The sequence below is a fragment of the Caretta caretta genome, chromosome 2, assembly GCF_965140235.1.
Source record: "Caretta caretta isolate rCarCar2 chromosome 2, rCarCar1.hap1, whole genome shotgun sequence".
NCBI classification, from domain to species: Eukaryota; Metazoa; Chordata; order Testudines; family Cheloniidae; genus Caretta; species Caretta caretta.
The window spans coordinates 156,997,148-157,020,212 of record NC_134207.1 but is presented as its reverse complement, the minus strand read 5'-3'; the positions used below and the strand labels follow the sequence as shown (position 1 = coordinate 157,020,212).

Here is a 23,065-nt window from a genome sequence, read left to right as displayed (position 1 = left end):
AACCCTCTGAGTGACTTCTTATAACTTGTTAAAATTTACAATTAGTGGCTCAATAACCGTAGTTCTATTCTGTACTGATTCTATAGGCGAAATGCTCTTTCTGTGGAAGTTTTGGCTGAGAAAGGAGTATAATATGGGTCACATTATGAAAGTTGTTCTGTGTATGATATACCTAGGGCTGTCAATTAGACACTTTATGACCTTCAGTAAGTCATTTTTCATAAGTTATAAATACCCTGATTTCTATGGGAGCTCTATTTTATTAAAAAAAAAAGGACCAATACTTCCCCCAAAGAGTTCACCTCTTAAACACTGTTGCAGCTCATATTGGCTGTCATCATTTGCACATACCTCATGTTTTCATCTTGCATATTTTATTTATAAAACTTATTAATTCCCTTCCCTATTCTACTTTTACTTCTTAAAAATTATTGCTCTAACTTTTTTTCCTTCTCCAATTAAGAATTTTTCTTAGAAGAAGGTAGCAAAATTACACTTTCCTTTAGACACCATGGCCGTCTTTCCTTTTCTCCCTCATGTTCTCAATTCCTGGCAGAACTAAAAATCCAGATTAGTGGTCTGGCTCAGAGCGGCATTCTCTATTTCCGCCCGCTCCCGCTCCTCCTCTGCTGTGGCTGCCTGTACTGCGGCCACAGAGAGGGAAGAAGCCTGGGTGCTAGCAGTCAAAGCCTGTGCCTTCCACACATCCCTTTCCTTCTCCAACTCATTACATCGGTCCTTGAGTGAATCTGTTTCAGTGGTGAGCTGACTCTTTGCTGCCTGCTGTCGCCAGCCTGCTTGCCACAGCAGCCAGGCGGCTGCATGATCCAGTCCCGCCTTTTTGGGACCGTTTATAAGTACATATTTATCCAACATGAGCTCTAGTTCAGGAATTGTACTCCCCAGGTGGAACTGCCCCTGGCATCAAGGGGTCTGCCCCTTTCTTTTGGAGCCATTCTACCAACACGCGGATGGCGGTGCCGCTCCCCCAGGGGGGTTTATTCTTGCTTGGGCTGCTTTGCCTTTTTTGTTCCCTTGCCCCACAGTGGCATACTTAGTAATGGTGTCCTTTTCTCCCTGCAGTGGGTTGCCAGCCTACCACCTTTTACACAGGCTCGAGCCGAACCTGCTCAAAAAGCTATTGGGGGGCATCAGGGGATTTGCACCTAATTCTTTCCCTTGCCCTACACAACAGTGGCGTCCTTTTCTCCCTGCAGTGGGTTGCTAGCCTACCACCTTTTCATGCAGGCTCGGGCCAGACCCACCCAAGAGACTACCGGGGGGCACCAGGGGACCCCTACTCTTGAGTCAAATCCTCCACTAAGCTACCAGCATTCTCCACCATTAATGTTACCCGAAATTGGGCCAGCTAGTAAGCTTAGGGAGGACTAATGACCCACCAAAGTTTGGCAGAAAGCCACACATTTATTGTTCTGATAGCTAAGCTCAAAAGAAGCGGGGGTGGGGGGGTCACACTTGCATACTCAGTGTAGTAGGAGCAGCAGTGGTCTGTATGCTCTGTATGACTGTGCTATGTATAATCTCTGTGCTCAAAAGGTCTGTTACACTCTCCCCCTCCACTTTTGTCTCCTCTCCCTCTTTGAATACTTGTGAAGTGGCTTTCCCCCTCCCTCCTGGAAAGCTTGTGGGATGAATGGGCTGCTTCAGAGGAGCTCCAAGGTAGAAAAGGTGACTGGGACTCTAATTAGGCAGCGATCATGCACCCAATGCATGGACACTGCCTGAGGTGGAGTGTGACCAACCAGATGTGGCCAAGTCATCTCTAATCGCAGGCCATGAGGAGCAGTTCCTTAAAAGGGGAAGTGGCCATATGCTCAAGAGTGCACTCATAAGCTTGTACCTCCCTTGAAGGCCCTTCACTTGGACTGCCTGGCCAGTGGTCTGCTGCGTTGCATTCTGTCATGCCTTGGGAAGACTTACTTTCATCACACCATCCATTGCTGTGCTGTGGAACTTACCTTGAAGGATCCTGACATCTCCAATGCCGTGCCTGTCCTGGGAGTGTGAGTATGCGAGTGAGAGTGTGGAACCCTCCCCCCCCCTCCTTCTTTTAAGCTTAGCTGTCAGAATAATAAATGTGCTGCTTTCTGCCAAACTTTGGTGGGTCATTAGTCCTCCCTAAGCTTACTAGCTGGCCCAATTTTGGGTGACAGCAGTATTTTTCCCTTAGTGGTACGTGACCGGGTATCACTTGCCTTACGCACTGTACACAGGCATAAAGGGTGGAGCTGCCTCCAACACCCCCACCCTCCCACTTGGTTCCTTTCTATTGCCTGTGCAAGTCTCTTCTCTATCTCATTATAGTTGTTATAGTTTGTACCCACTGGTGTAGAGTAGTTAGTTTTAGCTTAGCTGAGCATTGTTTTTTTGTTTTGTTTTTAAATAATGGTTTTTGACATTGCCTCCAGATACTGGTGTTGGTGCTGGAGTTATGCCTCATTCTCTAGGCTTCGGACGCTTGTGGCAAGCCAATGCCAGTTAGTGACCCACACCTCAGCTGCTTTACATGCTTGGGAGAGCCTCACAATACGGACAGGTGCAGTTAGCTGTAAAAGGTTAAAGTCCCAATCCAAAAAGAACAGGGCACTTAGACTGAAGTACGGGCTGTTGGAATCATGCTCCTTCCTCCATCAGAGCCACCTCCTTCAGCCTGGGTATGGAGCAGCTTTGTATCAGTCAGTAGTGCTCTTCCAGCCATGGCCGTCTCAGGATGGACGGATGGATTTCATTCATGTCAAAGAGGTACTGCATGTCATCTAAGGACTCAATAGCAGTCACCTGAAGATCGGATGCTCTACCAAGGACTTGGAGCTGTGCTCAGAAGGGAGGCACTCCCCAGAACGAGCCTCAAAATGGGGAAGTCCACTGACTGCAGAGCCCAGTTCAGGCCTGTTGAGATCAAGCACTTTGGGAGTCGCTTCACTGTTGTTGCCTAAGGTCCTGGTCCCACAAAATCAGAATGACTTCCCAATGTTTTCTGCTCCTGAGGGGTTTGTGGTTATGAGAGAGTTGTTATATCTCTTGGTACTGCCTTTCCCTGCAATTCACGTTTCTTGCTTGGCACCAGCACTGAAGGTACCAACACTCACAGCTTCACCTCTGCACCATGGGGGACTACTGGATTTGACAATTAGCGTACTGATTAAAATGGTGCTGTCTAGGGGAAAGTGACAGATGATCTCACTGGTATCCCCTTTTCCAGAATCTGAGCCTGCTTCTCTGGTATTGATGAGGATAGCACATCCAGGGTCTGTAGGAGTGGATTCTTTGAATTCTGAAGTGTGTTCATGTGTGTCAGCCTGGATACATCCAACAGCCTGTGTGCAGTGCCTGCCCACCTGATTTCAGCCTCAGTTCCAGCGTGGAGCATACCACAAAGACCCTTGGTCTGCTCACATTTGGTCCAGGGTCATATCAGTGGCCTTTTTGGAAGCTATTGGGTTCCCCTCTCAATCAAGAGCACCCCACATCCTTCCCAACCTACTTCCTCTGCTGGTTGTTAAGAATGTCAGTGCCATAAGCAGTTCACCCTCAGTAGTGGGCTTGGCACCCACAGCGATAAGACCCTTCTCTCAAACTATCCTGCAAAGTGTTGCAATAGGATCATCCCCAAGAGCCGTTGGCATCCTCCTCCTCGTCTCTGATGAGGCTGTCATGGCAGAGCCTATTTCCCCACCACCGAATAACCCCCAAAGCCCAACAGGAGTTGTTGTGACACATGACTTTGGCTCTGGACACTTGTCCAGAGCAAGTTCAGGAAAAGTCCAACAGGCTTGTGGACCCTTTAATATTAGTGCCTCCATCAAGGAGAGCTCTGTCAAGGCTTTTCTAGAGTCTACTAAGGTTTTATGGCAGACTCTATCATCTCTGTCACCTACTGCAAAAAGAGCAGATAGAAGGTATTATATCCCCTCTTAGCAGTTCAAACTTTTCTTCTCCCAACAATCCCCCTCTGTGCTTTCTGGTAGTATCTGCCGCTAATGAAAGGGAGCTGCATTGACACCAACAAACAAAAGGAGGCTAAGAAACTAGACTCTTTGGAAGGAAGCTTTATTCCACAGGAGGGCAATAGCTTCATCTTGCAAACCAACAAGCTCTGCCCAGTTTTACCCTGTGATATGCAATTTTGAAGTTTGACAAGCTTCTAGATGAGACAAAACAAGAATTTCAGGCAATGGTGGAGGAGGGCAAGTTAATTTCCAGAACAGCTCTTCAGGCTGATCTAGATGCAACTGACTCCTCAGCCTTGTCTCCTCTCAGTTTTTAGGGGGGGAGGGATAGCTCAGTGGTTTGAGCACTGGCCTGCTAAACCCAGAGTTGTGAGTTCAATCCTTGAGGGGGCCATTTAGGGATTTGGGGCAAAAATTGGGGATTGGTCCTGCCTTTGAGCAGGGGGTTTGACTAGATGACCTCCTGAGGTCCTTTCCAACCCTGATATTCTATAACTCTGCAGCTCACTGCATGGCCTCTTCCTTTATTCTGCAACAGTCTTCATGGTTGCAGTCCTCTGGTCTTCACCCAAAGGTTCAACAGACAATCCAGGACCTCACCTTTGAGGCTGTCACTCTTTTTTCCAGAAAGAGTGATGAGGATCTGCAATATCTCAAGGACACAGAGCAATGCTGAAGTCGCTGGGAATTTATACTCTGGTGGCAAAGTCCTTCCATCCACATCAGACCCAGGCATTTCTGGAGTTTGTACCTCGAATCCAGGACCTGTCAAGGGGGGAAGAGTACACGTTACAAAACACATCCACCATCACCTTTCATTCCTGCAGCTGCCAGTACATTGAGGCAGGCTGCATTCTCCAAGCACGCATTTTGATGGTTTAGTCAAGGACAGAGTACCAGTTTAAGAATACCTTACAATTGTTAAAATTAAGAAAGGTACCATCTTTTCCTTCCTTGATTATTTTTATCTGCCCCCTTTTCCCACCCCCCAAAACACTATCCTGTTTCCTTTGTACTTGGGCCCATATCACTGGATGCATGGAGTTCTAAAGATCGTTGAAGTGGGTTACAACCTTCTATTTCCCCCTGCCTCTTTCCCTGTTCCTCTTCAGGGACATCTTTCACAATGCCAAGTTACGAGAGATACAGTCACTTCTTGTAGGGGCTATAGAAGAGGTCCCTCTGTTGCTCAGGGGAAAGGGTTTTTACTACAGATGCTTCCGGATCCTGAAAACAAAGGTGGGGGGTGTCTCAGGCTATTTTAGATCTGAGTGAGTTAAACAAATTCCTAAAGAAACTGAAATTCTGAATGATCACTCTACCTTCCATTATTCCTCAGTCAGCAGCTGCCACTCTCCAACTGCCCAGCTCTGAAGGCAGCAGCGCAGAAGTAAGGGTGGCAATACTATACCATGCCACTCTCCCTTCTGCGCTGCTGCTGGCAGGGCACTGCCTTCAAAGCTGGGTGCCCAGCCAACAGCAGCTACTCTCCAGCCGCTCAGCTCTGAAGGCAGCGCAGAAGTAAGGGTGGCAATACTATGGCCCCTCCTCCCCTGCAAATAACCTTGTGATCTCCTGCAACTCCCTAATTGGGTCAGGATCCCCAATTTGAGAAATGCTGGTCTCCCCTGTTAAACCTGTATGGTATAGGGTAAAAGCACACAATAAGACCAGATTTCATAGGGGAAAACTAGATTTCACAGTCTGGGATGCGTTTTTCATGGCTGTGAATTTGATAGGTCCCTACTCGTGGAGCTTGAATCTAGTCTTAGCCAAGCTGATGGTTCCCCTTTGAGCATCTGGTGATATGCTCCATATTGCACTTTTGAAGGTGGCGTTTTTGGTGGCCATCATGTCGGTCAGAAGAGTGGGGACTTGAGGGTGCTTGGTGTCAGATTCTCTGTATACAGTTTTCTACACTGTTTATCTTCATCTTCACCCAAGGCGTCTGTCTAAGGAGGCTTCCAGTTTTCATATTAACTAATGAGGCTTTGTGAAGAAGCTCAGTGAAGGTGAGGAGAGGTTTCATATTTTAAATGTTTTTAAGCTTTCTTTTAATCTAGACTGGAATTAAGCCTTTTGGGTCTTTGACACAGCTGTTCATCATTTTTTGCACACACAATGAAAGGCTGTCCATTATTCACTCAGAGGATCTCATCTTGACTATCCAGTTGTATTTGGTTATGTTATCAGTTGGCTAACATGATGCATCTGGATAGAGCGTTGGGTCATATGACTAGGTCCTAAGAAGATTCTGTGGCCTTTCTGGATTACTTTCCCATATTAGACATTTGCAGAATGGCATTAGTCATTAGACCTGATCATTAGTCATATGTTTTGCCTCGTTGTATGCAATCTCTGTGGTCTAGAGATTTTGCCAGTTTTGGACGAGTGTTCCTCCAGTCCCTGTTCTAATAGATTCCAAGCCCACCTCCAGTTTGGATTACTTGTGAGTCACCTACAGTAGAATGAGAATGTGCAATCGTTCACAAAAAAACTATTACTAACCTTTTTGTAACTGTTGCTATTCGAAGTGTGTTTCACGTGTCCATTCTGTGATTCGCTTTTCTTCCCCCTTTCTATCAGCATCTTTCTGGAAGGAACTGAGGTGGGTCAGGAGTGGCTCTGCCCTTTATGTATGTATGCATGCATGCATGAGGCAGTGGAGGGTGCTTGTGCTGCCCCGATAGATACCACTATATGGGGAGAAAACTCTCCAACTGTGCACTGAAGCACACATACACCTACAGAGGAATGGAGGAGGCATGCAACACATCTCAAAGAACCGCAGTTATGGAAAGGTTAGTAACAGTTCCTTGCGTCTCCTTGGTCTATCCTAAACAAATCAAATCATTTAAACTCCTTAGCATTTACACCCTTTTTATATTTTTAGACCTTGTTCTCGGTTTCTTGTTTTCCAAGTTGTATATATTTGGAGCCAGATCTCCTCATCCTATGGTGAAATGTACAAGCAGAGATAAAGGGAGAGGAAAATTCTAAGGCAATCTGAACAGAATTCTTACCATACTGTAAGCCTTCCCTTAGATTGAGCTGCAGGGCTAACCCCCATGGATTTCAGGGCATCCTCCAATTCACCTCTTTCCTACCATAGGGCCTCCCTTGTCCATGTCCTTTTAAAGTGGGATTCCCTACGTTGGAAGAAGTTTGGTGGAAAAGGTAATGCCCACTCTGTATTACCATTCCTTTAAAATCTCTAGGGCTTGGTGGGGAGGCAGGCAGGGAGAGAAGGGAACACTGCTCCATCTTACTTCTCCCTTGATCTTCCCCTACCACCAAAAGTTCTTTATGCTGTTCAGGGAAAGATGGGAACACTGCCATGGAAGCATCCAACATCCCTCCATGGAGGCGGGATGAGATCCATGGGCAGAGGGTAGGATTGGGTCCTTTAGTTGTTCTAATCTTCTTGAATGATCAATCCCTCCAGTCCCGTAATTTTTAATGCACTTATTTTAATTCTTTTTCATATTTTACACTTCAGAACTAAACACTGTGAGTGTACCATTTGAAGACAAGTGAGACTTCAAGGCACAGTGCTGAAGTTTTTTCTAGTTGTCTTATCACCTCTGGTTATCCCTGCACTTCATTACTACTTGGGGTGTCTTCTACCCTTTGGATTTTGTCCATGAATGTTTTAAGCTTTCACTTGTACTAACTGGTGTAATTAAGACAACTGCATGTTTCATTAAAGGTGTGCTTGCAAGCAAAGATCCTTTGCTTTTGTCCTTCATTGTGTCTTTATACAGATGGCATCGAACTTAAACTTTTCTTTACTTTTGAAATAGTAATTCCTCATGTACCTCTATTTGCTGGAGTTCCTTGGCAAGATCTTGGGAGGACCAAAAGAGAAATGTTATCCGAGGAACAAACTTGAACCTGTAGCGTGTGTGCATGCTCGCTTGCACTCTCTCACACACTCTCAACAAATAGATGGGGGTGGGATGCTGATATTGAATTAGCTTCTTTAGTTGATTGTCTTTTGGTCAATAGCACTTTTTTCCTCTATAGCCCTTCCATGCATAAACGTAGTAGGCTTCCTTCTGAAGGCTCTTGAAAATTTCACAGCCCTGAGTGTATAGCTATAGCGCTATAGCTGTGCCATTGTAGTGCCTGTACTCTAGATGTGGAAGTTTCCTTCGGTAGCCTGACAACGAGGACCCAGTCTAACTCCCATTAAAGTCAAAAGGAGTGATCCCATTGAGTTAAATGGGAGTTGGATAAGTCCTTTAAAGAACTTCACCCCTTGGGTGGGGAGCGCATAAACTGTTGGGAAATACAATGTGCCTTTAATGCATGACATGTGGCTAACACTGTGTGGTGGATCTTCCACGCTAATGATGTGCTTTTGTTTCCATTGAAACAAACTGAATGTTGACTTCAGAAGGAGCAGGATTGGGTCCTTAATACTTCAGGTGTTACGTTGTTGTACACATTACAGTGAATTTCAAAATTCACCTTTCTATTTTTTAGCAGACTTACATTCAGGTCATGGGTGTTGCATCTGTGGGGTGTGTGTGTATGTATGTATTCATCTATACCTAGTCAAAGTTGAAGCAAGCTTCCTGTTATAATCCTCTTTCCCGCTCCCTTATTTTGTTAGCCTATTAAGAGGCATCATATTTGCATTTTGTGTTATGATGCAGTACATAGCTTTGAAAAGTGGCATCAGGGAAAATGTTTCTGCCACTTACTTTTTGACAGTTTCATAGTTCTAACATTGCTTAACATGACTACCGCAACCTCTTTCCTTTTAATACAGCATTACAGTGTTTTTGCCATCTCTGTACAAAAGACAACTTTACATGTGTGACGGATGGGCTCTGCTTTGCGTCAGTAACACGGACTCCAGACAGACTCATACACAATAGCATGTGCATAGCAGAAGTTGATCTGATTCCACGAGACAGGCCATTTGTTTGTGCCCTCTCGTCGAAGGATGGAGTTGTTACTGCGCCTTACTGCTGTGTCACAGACTACTGCAATAAAATAGAACTTCAAATTCCAACACCAGGTAAAGATTTTTGTTTTCTAAAGTAATTTTAAAGTAATTTTTAAAGTAAAATCAATGAAGCTCATTATAAAGGTTAAGGAAACTAAACTGAGTACAAGTAAACATGAAGGAGGGAAAAACCAGAACAGAAAACAGTGGAGATGGCAGAAGTGCTAAATGACTTCTTTGTTTCAGTTATCACCAAAAAGGTTAGTAGTGATTGAAAGTCTAACATAGTAAATGCCAGTGAAAATGAGGTAGGATCAGAGGCTGAAATAGGGAAAGAACAACTTAAAAATTACTTAGACAAGTTAGATGCCTTGAAGTCACTATGGCCTGATGAAATACACCCTAGAATACTCAGAGATATCTGAGCCACTAGTGATTTATCTTTGAAAAGTCATGGAAGATGGGAGAGATTCCAGAAGACTGAAAAGGAGCAAATGTAGTGCCTATCTATAAAAAGGGAAATAAGGACAACTGGGGAATTACAGACCAGTCAGCTTAACTTCAGTACCTGGAAGATAATGGAGCAATCAATTTGCAAACACCTTGAAGAGAAGGTAATAAGTAACAGCATGGATTTGTCAAGAACAAATGGTGTCAAACCTGATAGCTTTCTTTGATAGGGGTAACAAGCCTTGTAGATGGGGGAGGGAAGTGGTAGATGTGAGAGATCTTGACTTTAGTAAGGCTCTAGCATGACCTCATAAACTAGGGAAATACAATCTAGATCAGGGGTCTCAAACTCAAATGACCACGAGGGCCACATGAGGACTAGTGCATTGGCCTGAGGGCTGCATTACTGAAACCCTCCCCTCACTGCCCCCGCCCCCATTCCAATTTCCCCATGGGCTGCAGTTTGCCCACTCCTGGCCTGGAGGTAGGTGGGGAGTGGGAGCTTGGCGGGCCGCAGGAAATAGCCCCGCAGGCCATGTGTTTGAGACCCCTGATCTAGATGGAGTTACTATAAGGTGGATGCTTAACTATTTGAAAATCATTCCCAGAGTAATCATCAGTGCTTCAGAATTTAGCTGGAAGGGCATAGCAAGTGGGGTCCTGCAGGGATCAGTTCTGGGTCTTCATCAATTAGAGTACACTTACAAAGTTTGCGGATGATTCCAAGCTGGGAGAGGTTGCAAGTGCTTTGGAGGATAAGATTAAAATTCAAAATGATCTGGAAAAATTGTCTGAATAAATAGGATGAAATTCAATAGGGGCAAATGCAAAGTACTCCACTTAGGAATGAGTAAACAGTTGCGCACACACACAAAATGGGAAATGACTGCCTAAGAAAGAGTACTGCAGAAAGGATCTGGGGGTCATAGCGGATCACAAACTAAATGAGTCAACTGTGTAATGCTGTTGCAAAAAAAGCAAACATCATTCTGGGATGTAATAGCAGGAGTGTTGTAAGCAAAACATGAGAAGTGATTCTTCTGCTCTACTCCGTGCTGATTAGGCCTCAACTGGAGTATTGTGTCCAGTTCTGGGTGCCCCATTTCAATACAGATGTGGCCAAATTGGAGAGAGTCCAGAGAAAAGCAATAAAAATGATCAAAGGTCTAGAAAATATGACCAATGTGGGAAGATTGGGGGGGAAAAAATTGGGTTCTTTTAATCTGGAGAAGAAAAGACTGAGAGAGGACATAAGTTTTCAAGTACATAAAAAATTGTTAAAAAGGAGGAGAGGAAAAAAAATTGTTCTCCTTAACCTCCGAGGACAGGACAAGAAGCAATGGGCTTAAATCGCAAAAAGGGCGGTTTAGTTAAACACTGGAATAGAATAATTTACATAGGAAGGTTGTGGAATCTCCATCACTGGAGATTTTTTTAAGAGCTGTCCTAGATGATCTAGATCAGTGCTGCTCAAAGTGGTGGTCCGTGGACCGATGCCGGTCCGCGGACCATCGGCTGCTGGTCTGCATGCACATTGGGGGGGGGAAAAATTGCTGGTCCTCCCACATCAGAGAGCTTGAGAAGCACTGGTCTAGATACTACTTAGTCCTGCCGTGAGTGCAAGGGGCTGGACTAGATGACCTCTTGAGGTCCCTTCCAGAACTATGATTCTGACTGCAGACCAGGGCATCCATCAGACTTCCTAAATATTATTTTGAAGGTGTATATCAAGAAATAAACCACTAAGTACAGAATGAAAGGTTTCAGAGTAACAGCCGTGTTAGTCTGTATTCGCAAAAAGAAAAGGAGTACTTGTGGCACCTTAGAGACTAACCAATTTATTTGAGCATGAGCTTTCGTGAGCTACAGCTCACTTCATCGGATGCATACCGTGGAAACTGCAGCAGACTTTATATACGCACAGAGATCATGAAACAATACCTCCTCCCACCCCACTGTCCTGCTGGTAATAGCTTATCTAAAGTGATCATCAAGTTGGGCCATTTCCAGCACAAATCCAGGTTTTCTCACCCTCCACCCCCCCCACACACAAACTCACTCTCCTGCTGGTAATAGTACACAATAGTACCTAAGAAGTCTCTTGCGTCATAATGCTTTATGGCTTGCATCGAATGTGTATAAATCTTTCTAACTTCCCTGTACTTTAATGTATGTAGCTTCAGTCTCCATAATATATACCAATGACTCTCAAAGAGCTGAGTTAAGACTGTGTTTACTGAAATAAAATGCATTAAAAGAATTCTTCAAAGACCATTATCCGATGCAATATACTTCCACAAATACTAAAAAATGAACCCTTTGTTAAAAACATATTTGCTATTACAAAATAGTAACATTACTTTTCTTTCTTTTTACCTCCATTTTTTAGGCCCTACTTCTGGAGAATCATCTTCTAATCTGGGACCTGTGGAACTGGCAGCTATCATTGCTGGACCAGTGTGTTTTGTTTGCATTTCATTAATGTTGATTCTGTATATCTGCCATAATCGTACTGTCATTCATCATCGTGTACCAAGTGAAGAAGATCCCTCATTGGATCGCCCTTTTATATCAGAAGGAACTACTTTAAAAGATTTAATTTATGATATGACTACTTCTGGCTCTGGGTCAGGTAATTTATTTCTAATACTTGTAAATCTGTTGATGAAAGTCTTGCTTCATGTGACTGAGGCCTGGTCTAAACTTAACCTAGATCAACCTAGCTACATCTCTCATCTGTGAAAAAATTTGCACCTTGAGCACTGTAATTAGGTCAACTTAACTCCCAGTGCAGCTGCTGCTAGATGGATGGAAAAATGATTTTGGGCTCTTCCTCTCGGAGAGGTGAGTTAACTATATCAAAGTGAGGGGGACCCCTTCAGTTAATATAGGAAGTGTCTCTACTATGGCGCTATAGTGATGCTACCTGTAGCTATGCCACTTAACAGCTGTAGCATAGATATGACCTAAATCCTTAAACTCTAGTAAAATCTCCAGTTGAAAACTTTCAAATGCAATCTATGTATTTCTACATGAGAAATGAGTAAGAGAGCACTTTTTTTACAGGTTTGCATAGGAATAATTTGGAATAAATCTACCATAATTAGTTTTAGCATTTCATTTGTTTAAGGGTTAATATTTTTTAACTTTTTGCAAGGGGAAGAAGCTAGATAGTACTACAAGTTAGTGATGCTATTATGTCTGAATCTCCTGATCAGTTTTTCATTTGACTCTGCATTCAGAAACATTATCAAATAACATAGAATCATAGAATATCAGGGTTGGAAGGGACCTCAGGAGGTCATCTAGTCCAACCCCCTGCTCAAAGCAGGACCAATCAAGGCAGAGAACATCTTTCTTAGAAAATAGATTTCACTTCTGAATTCTGATGGTGTAAATAGTAACACAACTAAATTTTAAAGAGATTGTTTGATCAGTTGTTGTGAGAGCATGTTCTGAGGAGCACACTCTCCAGTACCACTTAATATATTTTAGAGTACTTACTACTTGTGAAAGGTGGTGTGTTGACAGCCCTGGGAATGTCTCTTTATGTATAGGATAGGTTTGGCATGGAGGGCAATAGTGCAGAATTTCTGCCTAAGCACTCTTATCAATGTCTCAGCTCTGACTTGAAGGAAGGTTTAATCCCTGCTAAAATGGGTTTATCCCTATTAAGATCCCCTGACTAGGGGATGAGAGTAGTGGTCTATATGCTCATTTAGTCTTAGCCTCTCTACTTAACCGCACAGGCAATCCTGTTGGGGTGATGTCTTTGTGATATGGATCGCTTTTTCCATATGTGCTTCTAGAAGAGTAAAGTACCTGATGATATTTGGAACTCACCTCAGCCTTCTGTCGCATTAAATATTTTTAACTGTTTTGTTGGTAGGAACAACTTCACTAATCCCTTCTATAAATCGACCAGAAATACAGTGAACTTTTAACACAAACATACCACTCTTGTTTAGAAGTGTTTCTCAAGATAACATTTCAAAATAAAAATTCTGTGCTAATCCACTACTGAGACTTTTTTTAAAAAAAATCACTAGTTCAAAGTTCAGCCAGGTCAGTAGAAAAAAATTATTAGTATCCAGTATCTGTATGAAATGAGAGTCTGATCTATTTCAATATAGTTCAAATAAACATCTCAGCGCCCTTTTGGCAGTTCCAGCGGGGGAGGCCAATGTTTGATGGTGAGCATGGAGACTGAATTACTCTTTAATCCTCAGAGGTGCTAAGCTCATGTAGGGGTTGAGGCTTATCTAGATAAGGAGGAAATAGGGTTCGCTCTTCATGTGGAAATGACTTCTGAAATTATTTAAAACTGTACTGATTGTCAAGTTAAATGGTTTGAAAGTTTACAGGGTGTTGTATGCTTCATGGCATATATAACTGATTTCTTTTTTGTTTTCAAATGAGGCTAGGAAGAGCCACTATGTTCCTATACAAAGTCCTATATTCCACTGTTGGCACTCCAGCAGCGGTTAACGAATGAATGCTATCTCCAAAACTGAGCTTATTCAAAAAAATAGATACTGAGACCAAGATGTGATTCTATGTAAATGGTACTTACAATGTGTTGAATTCCTTTTAAAGTAAGTGTGTGTGTCTGGAGGGGTGTCTGCTAAATGAAAAAGGACAGTCGCAGTAAAGAATCCTTTTTCATCTTAGCAGGGATAAACAACAGATAATGGAAATTAATTGAAAGCTAGAACTACGACTTTAAATGTAAAATTATTTTAATTGATTAAAAGTTGATTTGATATATCCATGCTCTTTGAAGGTGCCATGTTTAATAATCTATTAAGATTTGCAAGTGTGCCTGTGTATTGTTTGAGGGTGAATTGATGAGTGGAGCAAGAATAGATGTTTCTGTAAATTACAGATTGCTTCTATGTCCATTCCATATCTGAAGGAGCATCTTTTTGTATGTGCTCACCTGTGTAACTACTGGTTGAGCTGCAGGGGAAGCCTAGTGTAGCACGGACTTTGGGAGCACTTTTTAATTGCAGCATCAAAACTAGACATTTTTATGATAACATCAGAGCACAAGGCTACAATTACGGGCAAATAGCACATCATGTTTATAGTGCATATCTCTATCAAATTCTACTAGCTCATCTAGATTTTAACTTTACAAAAATTGCTTGGACTAGGTCATTTAAATCTTTTATTATGCTTAATTCTCATAAGAAATAGTTTAAAATACAAGTCATGGTATAATTGAAAATAGACTCTGTGTGTGTAAAATAAGATATTAAAACACATTCATTTTGACCTTACCCATAAATGTCCAAGGCTAGAAACTTTAGTTCAGTCAAGATGGCTGTCAAAAAAACCAAAAAACACTCCCCCAAACCCTACATTAGTTCGAGTATTGTTGTGTTTGTTTTAAAGTTATTACGTTCCGGAATCTGTGGGCTCAGAAGAACAAAAACTTGTGGAGAGAACCATAAAGATTTTTTTTTCCAATCTCTTGGTTCGTGGTATCAATGTTTTAATATGTTGGCGGTTCTATAATTCCAGTTTCTTTGACCGGACTATCCTCCCTCTGTTCTCCTCTTGCTTGCTACTTCCCCACAGCTCTCTCTGGATTGGCAGAGAGTCACTCCATGAAGGCCAATTTTATTTTGACTGTTAATTGGTCTTCCTATAGAGTGACTGTCTACTGATCTGGAACAGCCCTCCCAATTTTTCTTCTGCCTCAGTTACCGTTTTGGGTCTTTTTTTCCATGTTGAAAATATTCACTTGGATTTCTGGTGCCATACTTAACTCTTGAAACACCAGGGACTGGTGCCAGGAGAGAGACTTCCATTTGCTTCTAGGAACAAGAATATACATGAGAGAGCTGCTCAGTGGCTCCCAGCTTTGCATAGGACTCCTCTGATTTCATCCATAAGAACACAGAATTGCCATGCTGAGTCAGACTACTAGAGCATCTAGTCTACTATCCTGAATAAGCAATGGCCAATAACAGATGGGTGAGAAAGGGGAAAACAAGTTTCCTAACAGGGAAAGCTTTCTAATAACCCCCAACTCTGATTGGTTTATGCCCTAAGTATGAGACGGTACCCTTATAGGATATGTAGAATGCCCTAACTTGTGTGACTGGATGTTCTCATTGTCCGTATACTTTCGTAATCCTCTCTTGACTTTTACGAGGCCATTGGCATATTGTGGTAATATCTTGTAGTATGAATTCCGCTCCTTTAAATGTTTAAACTTGTTGTAGTGCTCTTGTGGTTTGAGAATGGTAACAGGAGCCACCCAGATTTCCTTCTTTTTACTGGTCATAATTTTTTATGCCACTATCCTGTCCCCTTATTATTATGCCTTTGAGCCTGTTTAGTTTAATCTGACCAGTTGACTGTATTGATAGCCACAATTATCCAGTATTTGAGTGCCTTATAATCTCAAATATACAGTTATGTTGGTTTCAACCTCATTGAAGCTGGTGGGCATAATCACCCCCATTCAGGATAAACATAAGAAACAATCAAGCTCTTTATAGTAGGAGCCAGTGCTCAAAACGGAGGCCATGCAGGAATGGTCAGAAATCAAGCTATTTAGGTGGTAGGGTTTTGCTGAGGATTCATTTGATTGCAACTCTGTGTGTGCCAGAGAAACACCACAGAAGTATGGGGGAGGGGGGGAAGCAGAGAAGCCCTGGTAGCGAGACCCTGATAAAGCAGAGCACTTTTTTGGGGTAAAGTGCTGGCAGAGAAGAGGCTTGGAACTGTGAGCAAAAACGGTCTCCTTCTCTTTGATTCTTGTTGTATTTAGAGGAAACAGGATAATGCAGTCTTGTTTGTTTACAAAGAAATACCTAGTTCCATCAATTTCTCCTCCTAATGGAAAACGTACAAGATTCCCAAAACTGGCAAAGCGTTTGGTTGAAAAGGGGTCACACTGATGCAAGGTTGGAATCCAGTTTCCCAGGACAGAAACTGCGAGCTGATATCCCTGTTGAACCAAAATGGAACAAATAATGGCAGTGGTAGCAGAAATCAGATGGCCAAAAAGAAGTTAAACACGAACTGGAAACTTAACAACAACAAAAGGCTGGACACTTTGCCAAAGGTGTTTAAAGTACTATGTGGAAGTTTCTCAGAAAGAGCTGAGAACGAACTTGCAGGCAGAGATGAAATCTCTGGAGGAACTGCTACTGGGTCTGGTCAGATTGGGAAATCCAAGCCATCTTTAATTCTCCTTGTCTGGAATGGAAAATTGGATTGAGATTACCAAAAGATTTTCCATGAAATGGGAGAGGCCAGGAAAGCTTTGGCCAACTTGGAACTTACTACCAGATGAGCTGCAGCCAGGACTTAAGGAGCTATGAAATAAGTGTCATAGATCACAGTGGAAGGCAGCTACATGGATGTGGAATTGGGCCGGCCAGAGGACTTTGGTAAATAAGACTGGATATCTTCATTTTCTACCTTATTTGTAAGTCACAGATGCCGGGGGGGGGGGGGGGGGTGGCTCAGGAGAGGAGAAGACGATGTAAAATAGTGCAAAATCCCCATTATTTGAATTGAAACAATCTTTGATGGAAAAACTCCCTGGGAGGCTTTTTGCCTCAGTTCAACGTCCTAGCTCAAACCAGTGCCTGGGAGAACTAACCAAAAAGGAGGTTTCTAGCAGCCAGCTCCAATGGTGCTGCAGAACTTCTCCCAGAAAAGAGGCTGAGTTATCCAGATCTAGTACTAACCCTTGATATGCAGTTTGGAGCCAGCCATCAGTCTGAAATGGCCAGTTCACAGCAAAGAGCTAGAAGAAGAGGGAAAAGCGACTCCTCCTGAACTGGCAGAGGACCCACAAACTTGTGTTCCTGTCATATCCAGATGCAATGAGGACTTTCAGGATAAATGGACAGTGGATCAGCTTATAGATGCTCAGCTGGAATTGGACTTGCAGATAAAGATAAGTGAAAGGAGGCCAGAATCATTCCACAGCTGTGGAATTTTCCATGGAACTCAAATCTCGTTCTTTGCATCAGTGTAGCAGAAGCAGCCACTAGTGAGGAAGATGGAAGCTAATTGCTAGGAGCCTATTAGTACTGCTCTCTACTCCCGTGTGACTGAAAAGGAGATTCTAATTTTTGGTTCATAGCATTTTTGAACAATTACAAAAAAGTGATAAGTTTGGTTTGAAAAACAAGGGAAATTGACAATAATTAAAGGAGACCATTTAGGTAAGTGTGGGGGGATGAGCGAGGGGAGTTAGTGTGAAATACTTTGGCCACAAAAAAGATTGTTGTAAATAGAATATGGGCAGACAGTCACCAGTGAAAGCTTCTCACCTAGTTTGGAAGATGGGGAGGAGGCAGAATATCAAGAGGAAGGGGCAAAGCTTTGAGGTACAAGGATCAGCCTCACAGATCATCTTTAGTTCTAGGCAGTTTAACAATAATAAGGGGAGTTTGGCTATCAGTATGTAATAGAATCAGTGTAATGCACTGGGATAGTGGTCTAGTCTAAGTTATTAGGCCATACTCGCTCAAAAGCCTAGGAAATAAGAGATCAAAACCACCACCAAATTGGTCTCTGCCAAGGCAGTGACTGGGGAATGTGCAGAGGTCCAAAGATGTTGGGTGGGGGAAGGGCAGGGAAAGGGATTGGGTTTAAAAATTTGAAGCCTCTGTAGTTAAGATAATGGATGAGCTAATAATGTGTATGCATTTTAATGACTAGTAAATGCCAGGAAAAGTCTTGAAAATCCAATCTATGGAAATTCCCTTTACAGATGTGATCCAGGTGAAGCAAATAATTTGTAGCCAATTGGTTTGCAGTGAACAAATTGTCCTGCTTCCAGGGACAGAAACTATGACCAGCTACCTGGTGTAGTAGCTTTCTAACAAAGGAAAGATAGAATGAAGACCTGTTTTTGAGACCCAGAGCCTCAAGGAAATCTTAGCAGCTGAAGTACTTGTGGTTGTGAAGTCTGGACCCTCTACAACTTGCTGAATGGTTTCTGACAAGCTGCAAATAGTGAAGAAGGAGCTATGGTTACAAAACATGAACCAGTGGCTGTAGTAACTGCTGGCATAGAAGAAAACTATAAGGGGGAAAGGAATAAAATTGAGCTCTCAGAATTACTTTTGGATTAGTTCTTGCACAGTGCTGCATGTTTAAATGAGGAACAACAGAACAGTCTTAAACAGAAAATCTTAAGAATCGGGACTTGTTCTCCCACTCCAACAATGAGGCTGTAATGCACTGGTCCAGCACCAGATTGATAGTGGATGGAACCACATCATTTTATCAGGGGCAAAGAGGGAAGAGGCATTACAGGCCACTTAAGAAATATATCAGGAAGGCATAATTGAGCCTTCACCCAGTCCTTGGGCCTCACTCATAGTTCTAGATAAGAAAAAAAAGATAGCACCAGATTAAGTAGGCAATAGAAAATTAAATGAAGTCACTTTAAAGGATTCTTATCCATCCACTCATGAACAGATGATACCCTGGATGCCGTAGCATGTTCAATTTGTTTTTCCACACTGGATCTTAAAAGTATGTATTGGCAAGTGCAGATGGATCCAAAAGACGGAGGGAAAAACTGCTTTCACAGCAGGACAAGGCCTGTGGCAGTATAAAGTTGTGGGTTTCACCATAAGCAATACTCCTACCACATTTGAGAGGGTATTAGATGGCATTCCTCTCTCATTCTGTTTTGTTCTATCTAGATGATATGCTGGTGCAGGCTAAAATCTTTTGACAAAAACAGATACATTTACCAAGGACCTGTGATTTAGCCTACAGCTTTGTATCTAAAACTGAATCCAAAGAGACGTAAATTGTTTCAAAAAGTTTGTTGGGCGCACAATCAGTAAAGTGGGGGAATTTCCACTGACAAAGAAAATTGAGGCTATGCAGAACAGGCCAACTCTCCAGACAATCACAGAGGTACAGACAGACCAGACATCCCTGCAGTTGCTTTTCAGATTCAGGAATCATGAAGGGACTCTTTGGCAAAACTATAGTGCTATGATTTCAGTCACACACAGGTCGGGACTCTAGCATGGTAATGCTGATGTCTTGTTTGGTTGATTACAAATGGTGCCCCAAGCACTATGGCAAGGAATTGGCTTTTCAGGGGATTTGTATGCTCAGGAGGAGACGAATTAAAGGCTTCCCGAAGAGAGAATTCCAATATTGGAATAGTATGTGACTGGAAAATCATTTGGCACATGCAGCCACTGTGGACTATAGTATCCCCTCAGAATGCCACAGTGAAAGCTTTCAGGTGCAGTGAGACAGCTTTGAGCTTAAAGATGAGATGGGGTTGGGGGGGGGGGGGGGAGGGAGAAGCCAGTGGGTGATGGATACAGGTATTAGCTAGTTGTACCAGATACATTGAAGAAGGAAGTTCTGAGGTTGTCATGACTCTAAAACTGCTGAAGAAAAGCTCTGGGTAAGCTTGAAATCTGGTGTCTTTCAGTAACAGAAGTTGGTCCAATAAAAGATATTAACTCACTCCCCTTTGGTTAGTTCTATCCTGGGACCAAAATACCAGCACTGCCAACATCTAAAACTGCTGGACCTTTTGGGGTTGCAAAGACCGTAGCCAAACTAAGAATGCTTTTATGTGGTAAAATGCAGGCAGGATGCAGAAAATTGTGTGTGGGGAGATGAGATTCATGCATTGTAAAGAAGGATCCTCCTAAGACCGTGAGAGCCTCTCTGCACCAGTGGAATGCACTGCTGTTGGTAGACTGGTAGAGGCCCAACAATGTCTCAGACAATCAATATTTGTTGGTGGCCATAGGCTACTTCACAAAATAAAGCTTACCCAATAAAGAACCAAGAGACTGTGAAAAGAAGCAGAAGTTCTAGTGAATGGATTCAAAGTTTCTCTTTTGGTCTGTGAGCAACTCACCTGAGAACCCAAATATGGTGAAGCAATCAGAGTGCTTCTCAAATCTGCTGTAACACTCCTTAGGGATCCACAATACCACTCTGGCACACCCACAATCTGCTGGAGTGTTGGAAAGGTTCAATTGAACTTTGGGAGTTCAGCTGGCTAACTTTGTAGAACATCATCATCAAAGGGATTTGGGCCAGCATATCTCATTTCTTGTGATGGCTTATAGAACACCAGTCAATGACTACAAAGTGGGCCCCAGCACTCCCCTGGCTCATACCAAAACATGAGATCTCCACAAACCTCTTGTATGGAATTGCTGAAGAGGAACAAAGAAATCTGGACTACACAGAAACCTTACAAACCAAAACTGAAAAAGCTAACACCTCTGTTAGGGGGGAAAAATGGGAGGATAGCCATTGATACAATGAAAAGATTCTATGAATAAGGTCATATGGAGAAACTTTTAAGAGGGGTTCATTCCATGATCCTAGAAGAAAGGATAGGAGACCAAAGTTGAATAAACCTTAGCGGTACCCTATTACAGTACTGACTGACTCAAACAAAGTGGTGTGTAGGATAGAGTCAGGTCCCAGGATTTAATCAATGTTGTTCATAAGGACTATCTGAGAAGGTATCAAGATTAGGAATTTTCAGTGTAGATGTGTCCAGACCTGAGACTGTAGCTATAGAAACTGAAGTTTGAAATGGAATGGCCAGTCTCCATCCCAGCTAACTGATTTCTCAGAAACAACACATTTGTCAGATCGGGCAGGGAGAGAAACTCGAGATCTGAGAGTAAAACCAATTTGGGCAGGTGATATGAAAAGTCCTGACAAATGCTATGTATATAGTTAATCTTGTATCAGTTATTTGTGTTTAAAAAAAAAAATTGTTTTTGAAATGGGTCATTCAGGATGTCACCATTTTGGACTCCATTGAGATGCTGGATGGAACTCACTGGGTGGGTGTGATGCAGGGATGGGGTGGGAAGAATTAACCCTAATTGATGCTGTTGGGCATAATAGCTATCAGTCAGGAGAAAGGTAAGAAGACAATCAAACTCCTTTTGTGGAATAGATAGCTGAAACAATAGAAGCCACTATCCAAAACACAGGCTATGCAAGGCCAATCAGAAACTGAGCTATGTGGGCAGAGGGGTTTTGCTGAGGATTGATTTGATTGCAGCTGTGTGTGAGAACCCACAAGAAACACACACAAGAAACAAAGGCCCTGTATAAATTGGCAAGTTTCTGTGCAGTAAAGCAGCTTTCTGCACTGTAACTCCCAAGGTGTACACACTGCCAAGCCACTTAGTGCGCAGAAACTGCGCAGTTGTAGCGTTGTTAAAAAACAAAACAAAAAAACCAACCCCAACAAGAGGTGTACAACTTTCTGCGCCGGGGCTACTGCGCTTCAGTGCCAGTGTAGACACCATGGTCAATTACAGCGCTGCAACTGGGCTCTGGGAGGTGTCCCACAATGCCTGTTCTTGCCTCTCTGGTCATCGGTTTAAACTCTACTGCCCTCAGGTGACCAACTGTCATCCCCACCCCGTAAATTGCTTTGGAATTTTGAAAGTCCCCTTCCTGTTTGCTCGGTGACACAGTGCAGTGGTCTCAGCACATCTTTCCAAGTGGCCATGCCTGCCGCACGCGTCAGGCGATCCCCCACTTTGAGCTTTTGAGCCGCTGGACCTCATCAGCATTTGGGGAGAAGAGGCTATTCACTCCCGGCTGCGCTCCAGCTGTAGGAATTATGATACCTATGGACAGATCTCATGATAGAGAGGGGTCATGACCGGGACACACTGCAGTGCTGGGTCAAAGTGAAGGAGCTGCGGAATTCCTACCACAAGGCATGGGAGGCAAACCACTGTTCCAGTGCTGTGCCCATGAGCTGCTGGTTCTACAAAGAGCTGGACGCCGTACTCAGTGGCAGCCCCACTTCCACTGCGAAGACCACTGTGGATACTTTGGTAGCTCATGTGCCAGTTGAAAGTGGACTGAGTCAGGAGGAGGAAATCTTGGACGAGGAGGGGAAGGAGGACCCAGAGGCAGAGGATGATTCGGAGGTCCGAGATGCATGCAGCCAGGAGCTGTTTTATCTTGGAGGAGGCCAGCCAGTCACAGCTGTCGGATGTTGGTGAAGCGCAAACAGGGGAGGAGGCTCCTGGCAAGTGGATTTGACGTTGGGAATTGCTGAAGCGAGTTGGTGGGGGGGAAGGAGGGTTGCAAAAAGCAGACTTATCTCCCACTGCATGCCTACTCTGAGCAGCAGAACAGGTTGTTGATTGACTCCCTCACTCCACAGGAATCTGCCTCCGAGATCTCTAGGAAACTCTCATGGAGATACTGGGCAATCTGCTGCCGCAGGTTCTTCAGTAGAGCTGCTTTGTTTCTTGCCCCACTAACGGTAACTTTCCCATGCCACTGTGCTGTCACAGGGAAGAGGGGGACCATTGCTGCACACAGGTGAGCAATGTAGGGACCAGAGCCGAAGCTGCAGTTGTGGAGAACACCCTCCCTTGATTCCCTGCTCACCCTCAGTAGCAAGATATCTTCCACAATGATCACATCCTGTGATCCACACACTGTGGAAAGTGTGGGGACAGGAATGATTATCAGCCCACCCCCACCCCCTTACAGTGCTGGCTTTCCCCAAGAGCCATGTGCCCAGTGTACAGCAGGGTCTGGGAAGAGTGATTTACCGTGCCCCTGCTCCTACTCACGATTTTGGGGGGCTTCTGGTTCATGTGTGCTTGCCTGGGGTCAGCCAGTTAGTGACAGGTGTGAGAGTTTTAAATCACTGAATCCATGT

The 23,065-nt window shown here is 43.5% G+C and overlaps 1 protein-coding gene across 4 annotated transcripts in view; it reads left to right on the top strand.

Moving 5' to 3' along the window:
• The window catches only part of TGFBR1 (transforming growth factor beta receptor 1), a 74,206-nt gene that overhangs the window by 3,339 nt on the left and 47,802 nt on the right, over nt 1–23,065 (top strand). For 2 of the 4 annotated variants that reach the window (XM_048839385.2, XM_048839387.2), the window contains exons 2-3: nt 8,749–9,000; nt 11,768–12,010. The exons of 1 other annotated variant lie outside the window; for it this stretch is intronic. In XM_048839385.2, coding sequence (XP_048695342.1) covers nt 8,749–9,000; nt 11,768–12,010 — 495 coding nt within the window. Of the gene's footprint in view, nt 1–6,580; nt 6,773–8,748; nt 9,001–11,767; nt 12,011–23,065 lie in introns of those variants that run through there. One more of the 4 variants, XM_048839388.2, reaches the window with a different exon arrangement.